Below are 8,392 nucleotides of genomic sequence, written 5' to 3'. Positions count from 1 at the left end.
GTGTGTGTGTGTGCATCTGTGTGTCTCTCAGGAAATGCTAAAGATGTGGAAAAGCAACAAACACTGACAACCCTTGGTTTTCTTCATTTTGAGCTAAAATTAAACTCACTTATTGCTGTAGCCTGTGTGGCATTAAAGAGCTGCAGATTTGAGGGATTATGGCACAGGGGTAAACCTGGAGACTCAGACTTGAGACTCTGAAAAGAAGTCAAGTAATTATATACAGCAATATATCAGTGATATAACATGCTTTCAGCGGGGCCAGTCGGCGTGTTTTGGGAGATAGTGTATAGAAATACTGAGCTGGTCGACAACCCCATCTATGAGCTGAAAACATACTAATTTTCTTCTTAATCATTTGATAAAGTCACCTCTTCTTGGTTTGTGTGTTTAGCGTTTCACAATCTACAATACGCACGTCAGTTTCATCTTTCATACCACAAGGAATAATCATTTTTGAGTGTATAATCCTGAACAATCTAACCCAATCCAACCTTAACAAATTTGTATTAATCGACTGTGTGCTCCAGCGTCCTCCCTTTGTCCCGACCAATAGTGTGTTTGGGGAACGAAGCTCTGACACCAACTCTGTATGTCTCGATAAAATACACCCCATGCACTACGAAAAGTGAGTTGTGTAGGATGAACCATGATGTTCCTCAAGACTGATGAGTTTACACCGCTGCCAGTTTATTGGGTGCCCCTACCTAAAGCTAATGCCCTTTAACGCAACAGGCCTGTAGTTCATCCTTCACTCATATCACTTCTAATAAGTCATACAATTCCATTACTTTGATTAGTTTGTTATCATGTGGTATATATGATTTTGTATTGACAATTATTTTTCCTTGCAAATCACTTTATAATTTCCAGATTTGAACTGTTATGATAACGATTAATGATGATGATAATGCTTATTTACATGTTAACAGAGGTGTTTCTAATATTTAGTACCTGATAAAAAGTAAATATGGTGGACAAAGTATATTGCTAAACATGGCAGAGGTAGGGTTTAATGCAGGCCTGTTGTATTAGACTGCATTGGTTGTAGCTAGGTGTACCTAGTAAACTGATAACTGAGTTTATGTGACGTGGACCTCAGGTGAGAGGGCCTAGTGTACTGAGCCTAGGAATGAACCAAACACTAATACAACCGTTTCTTCTTGTTTAAGCAAAAAGAATTTGGTTTATGTAGAAACAAGCAATGTTTTGCAATTGGATATTTCCCTCTCCTTCAAAAGAGTTAAAGCTAAAATAAAAAAAAGAAATAATTAATACCCATCCCACTGCACCCAGAATCGCCACCTTCTGAAAATGTATGCAGATGTTACTGACAGAAAGCAAAGGAAAGCTGGGGGACAGCTCACAAGGGAGATAGATATAAGTGTACAGTACATATATATATATATATAAAATATAAAATCTGAAATATATTTTATATATATTAAATTGTGTTAGGGTTCAGTATCTTTCACTACACAGCATTAAGGTGGTGTGTCTGATTATCTTTTTTTTTTCTTCATTTTTTTTTCTTCAAATCCTATTATATAAACCAGAGGAGAGTCAAAGCAAAACAAATGAATCAACGAACAAACAAATATGGGGAGAGAAAAAAAAAAGGGAAACTAAGCAACAGACGAAAGGCCTCCGCCCCGATCCAATGCCCCTCCCCCCCCTGGCCCTCAGCGGAGGGGTGAGCTAGCACGGACAAGGTGGGACAGACCCGTCCAGCTGTACAGCGCAGTGAAACATAACTTACATATTAGCTCATTTTTACACGTACAGTCGTGATCAAGGCACAGGGATCTTCTACAAGTTATTTTTTTTTCTTCAATAAAGTTGTACAAAATAATACATTTTACAGTCTGTACAAGAATAATAGTCCAGCAGTAAAATAAAAGACAGATGTACTTAAAGCCGGGAGCGGGAGGAGGAGGAGGAGGAGGAGGAGGGGGGACTGGGAGAGGTGAGAGAATAAGATGAAGGGGTGGGAGAGGGGAGGAGGGGAGGAGGGGAGGAGGGGAGGGGAGAGTGTGTGTGTGTATGTGTGTTCATCTGTGTGTGTGCACGTGTTCCCAGGTTAAGATGTTGCATCCAGTCTCGTTAAGTCATGTCTTTTACTTCATGCTTTTCTCTTGCAATGTTTTATTTCTTGTTTTTTCCTTATTAAATAAAATCTCCTCTTTATTTTCCATATGTTGAGTAGTTGTCAAATAGCAGCAGGGGCTGGGGTCGGGGTGGGGTGGGGTGGGGAGGCCAGAGTGTATAGAGTGCCAAAGCGGAAGCAGGAAGTAACGTCGCTATGGGTCCTCAATTCGGAGAAAGTCTCCATGTAAGTGAACGGGAGTCAAAGTTTTATTTCGTGATCCGATTGAATTGTGTCATGAGAAAAAAATACTATGTCCTCTACCTGTTTAAAACATCACGTTTTATGCCAAAAAATCAGTAGTTTATCGTAAAACGGCAACGGAAGAATGTATTTTGGGTGACGACGAAAATACGTAATTCTTCAGAATTTTATTTTACAATAGTTTTACAACAAACTTCTGATTTCTCGGCATGAAACGTGATGTTTTAAACAGGTAAAGGTCATATTTTTTTCTCATGGCACAATTAATCGGATCACGAAATAAAATTTTGACTCCCGTCCACTTACATGGAGACTTTTTCCGAGTTGAGGTCCCATGGCAACGTTACTTCCTGCTTCCGCTTCGGCTCCCTATATGTGTGTGTGTGTGTGTGTATATATGTGTATGGGTGTGGGTAGGGCAGAGGGGGAAGGGGTGGGTGGGAGGGGGTGGGGGGGTTAAATGGTGCACAAAGGCAGATCACACACACAGTGTACACCAACACACAACATGGGGTAAAAACTAACAAAAACTTAAAAGTTGAATTGTGTTATTACAGGAATATATAATATTTATATTTATATATATACATATTTATATACACACATATATAAATATCTATATATATATATAGCTTGGATTTTTTTGCACTGCATGAAGTTCACTGGTATGCATGAATTTATGCACTGTATGGTTTTTTCTTTTTTTTTCTCCTTTCTGGATTTTTTTTTTCTTCTTCGTCGTTGTTTTCAGCCGTCCCTCTTCGATGGGGTTTGTTGTTGAAGAGCGGGGGCCGGGGTCAACGTGACGTGTGAGCCGTGTGGGTCTTATGTTCGAGTCACGCTCACATCCACAGGCAGCCGTTAGTCAATTAGTCCGTCCTCGGGCACAAAATCAAACAACCAAACAACCAAAAAAAGGCTCGCGGCCCTCCTTTGTTTCAGTTTGCCACCCTTCATGTCCATCTTTCTCTTCTTCTTCTTCCTCCTCTTCTTCTCCTTCTGCTCCTCCTGATTCGTCTCCAGCACGCGGTGAATAAACTAGCTCTCTCTCAGGATGCAACTACTCAATCCAGCCTCTGCCAACCGGTAAAAGCAGGAGGACTTGGTTTCCAAAGGGTCTTTGTGTGTGTATGTGTATGTGTATGTGTATGTGTATGTGTGTGTGTATATTTATATATATGACTGTGATATGAGACATTAAAACCTATCTTAAGGGGTTCTGAATGTCTTTCGCCGTAGTGTGTGTGTGTGTACCTGTGAGTGTGTGTGTTCATATATCAGAGAGAGAGAGAGAGAGAGAGAAAGATAAAAGAGAGAGAGACAAAGAGAGCTAAAAGGAGGGATAGCCTGCACTGAGGGATTCCAGTCTCGACCCTCGTTCCTGGGTCAAAGTGTTAACTGAGTACGGCGATCAGTCCTGGCTAATAGTTGATGAAACTGTTGTTGGGGGGTGGTGTGTATCCTTAACTGTGTTTCCTTTAAAAAAAAAAACACACACACACACACAAACAAACAAACAAACGAACAAACAAAAAAACATGTCTTTCCACTGTTCTGTTTTTCTGAAATCGTATTACCAGGAAACGCTTCAGGGTGTCAGGGTGGAAGGGAGGGAGGGAGGGCAGGCGCTCGGTCAGTCGCTCGCTTGTTCGCTCAGTTGTTTGGTTAAGTTGGTGGAAGTGGAGGGGGGTGTGGGGTGTGGGGGGTGGGCTGAGGGGAAGGGGGAGGGGGTGATTGGCTAACTGGTCGTGTGGAGGCGGGGCGGGGCGGGGCGGGGGTAGATAGGTAGGTCGGTAGGTAGATAAGTAGACTGGACGACGCCGCCCCATCACAAGAGCTCGTACTGCCGTAGGTGCATCCTCTGTATGATGTCGCGGCAGTCGTTGAAGACGCGGCGGATGTTTTCCGTGTCCACGGCGCAGGTGAAGTGGGGGTAACAGTAGTGCCGTCCGTCCCCGCTGGCTGTGCTGATCCTCTGCAGGAGACACACAAGTTAAAGACCAGTTAGCTTATTTACAATTCATCCATTACTTTTCAACAATATATTTACTTTATATACAGCTCTGAAAAAAATGAAGAGACCATTTTAAAATGATCAGTTTCTCTGGTTTTAGTATTTATACGTTTGAGTTTGAGTGAAATGAGCACTTTTGTTTTATTCTGTAAACTGACAACATTTCTGCCAAATTTGAAATAAAAATATTGTCATTGAGGTCATTTATAGATAATGACAACTGGTCAAAATAATTTAAAAAAAGTTCCAGTGTTTTAATTTAGAACTTGAATAATGCAACGAAAACAAGTTCATAGTCATTAAAAAAAAACACACACAACACTAATGTTTTTAATTTAGAAAGATTTCAGAAATCACAGTGGTGGAATAATCTCAATTTTCAATCTCAACAGTGTTTTTTATAATATTCATTAAACATGATGTGGCTCTTTCTGCACTCCATATCAAAAGAGATCATATTCCAACCAGACAGAATGTTGGAGATGTTGTGGAAGCAAAGAGGCGGCTCACTATCATACTGTATATTCTGGTGTTGCCCTGTTGTTGTGACCCCATTTTGGTTGCGAGTACATCAAATTCTTGAGACTGTGTTTTCAACAAAAATAACTTTTTGCTTTAATTTGTTATATTTGATGGATCTAGAGGAACTGGAATGGAGGAACAAAGATAAATACTTGTTGAGAATATTACTGGTGGCTTGTAAGAAATCAATAACGAAGAAATAGCTGAAGAGGGAGGCACCTAGTGTAGATGAATGGATTGATATTGTGTACAGCATCTATGTAATGGAAAGGATTACTTTTAATTTAAGAACACAAAAAGAGGTATTTATTGATAATTGGCAAAAATGGATTACATATGTCTCTACCATAAAACCGGACTTCAGGTAATCTCAGACTGGACTATCAGAATATTTTTTATGTATTTACTTTTTTTTTTCCCTCTCTCTCAATTTCTCGACTGGAGGTGTTTACCAGTCCAACACTGAATATGAGAAGACACATGCACATTACAGCTGATGAACAAATGCATTTACTTTAATTCCCCATCCTATCTACAGCAGTATCTTACACCATATACAAGTTATCATACCAGACATTCATCGCAGCCCTTTTTTTCTGTTCCTAATGTCATTAAATCATTTGGTAGAAGAGCTTTTATGTTTAAAGCACCAGCAGATTGGAATAACCTCCCTCCTAATATCAGATCCAGTTCCTCTCTTGGTATTTTCAAGCTCTGTCTTCTCATCTCATGGTGACCTGTTCCTGTTTCAACTGAAGATGCATTTCTGATTTGTTGAATTGATATTAATCATTATATACTGTCATTTCAGTCTCAGTGTTGGCCATTGTGGCCTTCATACAGTTGTATTGTTCCAATGTAGTAACATTAACTTTGAATTTATGTTTGTCTGTATGTTTGGACCCCCTCAAAAACGAGATGGTACATCTCAAGGGCTTCATCCAAATAAAGAAATTTCAGTAATAATATATTACTATATAGTACTTTATTTCAACTATATATTACGTTTAGCCACCTTTTTCAAATTGTATCTGTTACTTTGATCTGATTCAATGGTTTATCATTAAGTTTATCATATCGTATCGTATTATCCATCACTTTTAGCTTATTATTAAGATTTCTTTTCTCACTTGATAACTAGTTTTCACACATTCTTCATCGCAAGCTGTCATGTTCAGGTGTCACAGCTGACTCCATATGTGGATATATTTCTCTTATTATTGTCATTTTTATTTCATAAAATAAGGGCTGGGCTACACAGTTGGTTGGGAGTCAGTGTTATAGGACATGCTGAGACACTCTCCACTGCAATCTACTGAGAATTTCCTACTGGCAAATATCATTTACACACTGTGACTGAGTGGAACATTTAAGTGGCCATCTGCGAGATTTCCGTTTGGATTTTCGGTGACATCTTTCACTGCTGAGCTGCTGTGGTTTTTGCGCGGCACATCCAAGAAAAACGGTTGCCAGGCTGCACAGGCTTGTGATCACACTGTGATGTCTTTTACTTTAGGTTTCCTGTTAAATGCTTTTTGTTGCTCCTAGATTCATAGAACTCATAGAACACACATCAACTCCTCTCTCCTGGATTTCTGGTAAACAATGTTTTTGTATCTGGAAATGTTAATTTAACGTTAATCAACTCCAGTTTCAGTTTTATATTGGTATATCTTCATCCAGTTCATCTTAATTGACATTATTTAGTAGGAACATCAATTTCTAAAGAAGGGCCAGACCATGGGTGTCAAAAAACTCATTTTAGTTCAGGGGCTAAATCTCAAGTGGGCTGGACCAGCAATATAATATCATAATAACCTATAAATAATAAGAACTCAAAAAATGTCCTTTTGTTTTTAGTGCAAAGAAGCACAAGAATGTTATTAAGATGTTTATAGGTAATGAACTATATTATGTATATGTACATTACTATATAATGATAAACCTGAAATTTCTTGAAAAAATAAGTGCAATTTCAACAATATTATGCCTCTCCTGTCTTCTATGTAATTTCCACACATAGCAAATTCATCCTGCAGGCCAGATAGAACCCTCTGGCGGGCCGATATTGGCCTGGGGGCCGCACGTTTGACACCCCCAGGCTAAGCAAACATAATTATAAGATTATGAAATTCAGTTAAATTAAGAAACTGACCCTTGTACGTACCAGAAACTCATCCCGAATGAAGTACTTTGCCCTTGTGACACGGGGATCCTCACCTGGCTCTGGTATTGCTGTTGGACAAGGAGAAATCTGGTCATATACAAATCACTTTTATTGCCTAGATGTCATTAATACATCCGGCAGCACCGTTTATAATAATAGTAACTAACTTGTGGAAAACAGAGGCAATACAAGAAACAAAAGGAAACACGTGTGGTCGAACAATCCGGCAAGTCGTAAATAAGGTGATTATCTAAAACATAACCCATATGACTGTAATCATCTGTTATTACACATGAAAGCTATAGCAATGTAGGTCAAACCAGAATTATCCTTTAAGATTACTGTACAAGTGTGTAACATGTGTGTTATGTACCGTATGTCCCACAAATAGACATCAGTGCCTCTCTTACCATCATCAGGTGTGGTGTAGCGTGCAAACTCCGGGAAATACTCTTCGATTTTAGATTTCCCTGCCAAAACCTTCTCAGCGAGCAGGTCCTGTTTGTTCAGGAAGAGGATTACCGAAATTGTCCGTAGCCACCTGTGGAGGGAAATGAAGAACGGGTTCAGTGCCAGATTTTCTTCTTTTAGCAGCAAAAAAAAAACAACAACACATGTAACAGGATAGCTGAATATAAGTGGGACATTAAATATAAGCTTTGTCTATATAGCGGTCATAGCTGTGCTCATGTTGTGTTACACTGACATCAGAAAAGCAACTTGTTTTTTTTTTGTAAACAGTGATAATGAATGCTGAAGAGACATTTGTCAGTGTGGGAAAGAAAACAAACAGACACCACTAACATACTGTATTTGCATCCGTTTCTACATTGACACAGTTCACAGCAAAGATCACATTTACCACAAAAGCAGCTGGTGCTAACCTCCCTGCACATGTGCCTTTTGCACGAGCACATGTTCATGTGTTGCTGGTTTAAAGGGATAGTTAAACATTTTGGCAAATTGGCCCATTGCCATAATCCCTATAGTCATAGCAGTAGGAGCTTTAATTGTCGGTGTAAGCTATTTTTAGAACGGCGGAGCAGAGCCGCGAGCTGCTCAGAGCTACGCTATGGAGGCTAATGGGATTTCTTAGTTTCCCTCATCAAACTCATCAAATAAAAAATCTCAAAACTCCAAAATGCTTTCGTGGACAAGTTGTGACCTGCACAATCACCACGCTATGAGATAATAACAGAACGTTACGAAACGGAGCCGTTTTCGAGGTAAATACAGGGTAAATACAGAGTCTGTTTGCTGAAAAACTGTCCCTGAACACAACGTGCATCAGCGGTTTTGCATGAATTTACCTCTAAAACAACTCCGTCTCGTAACGTTC

At 39.5% G+C, this 8,392-nt stretch overlaps 1 protein-coding gene across 4 annotated transcripts in view; it reads right to left on the bottom strand.

Annotated features, from left to right (window-relative positions):
• Window positions 1-2,806: 2,806 nt before the first annotated feature.
• gnas (GNAS complex locus) overlaps window positions 2,807-8,392 on the bottom strand; it is a 38,915-nt gene continuing 33,329 nt past the window's right edge. For 2 of the 4 annotated variants that reach the window (XM_083972100.1, XM_083972102.1), the window contains 3 exons: window positions 7,464-7,594; window positions 7,042-7,121; window positions 2,807-4,325 (listed from right to left, as the gene is read on the bottom strand). In XM_083972100.1, the coding sequence (XP_083828226.1) occupies window positions 4,179-4,325; window positions 7,042-7,121; window positions 7,464-7,594 (358 nt within the window). In that variant the 3' untranslated portion in view covers window positions 2,807-4,178. The remainder of the gene's footprint in view (window positions 4,326-7,041; window positions 7,122-7,463; window positions 7,595-8,392) is intronic. The other 2 variants (XM_083972101.1, XM_083972103.1) reach the window with 1 other exon arrangement.

The sequence above is a fragment of the Trachurus trachurus genome, assembly GCF_905171665.1.
Source record: "Trachurus trachurus genome assembly, chromosome: 5".
Lineage (NCBI taxonomy): Eukaryota > Metazoa > Chordata > Actinopteri > Carangiformes > Carangidae > Trachurus > Trachurus trachurus.
Note: the sequence above shows the minus strand (reverse complement) of the source record. Positions and strands in the feature narration are given on the sequence as shown.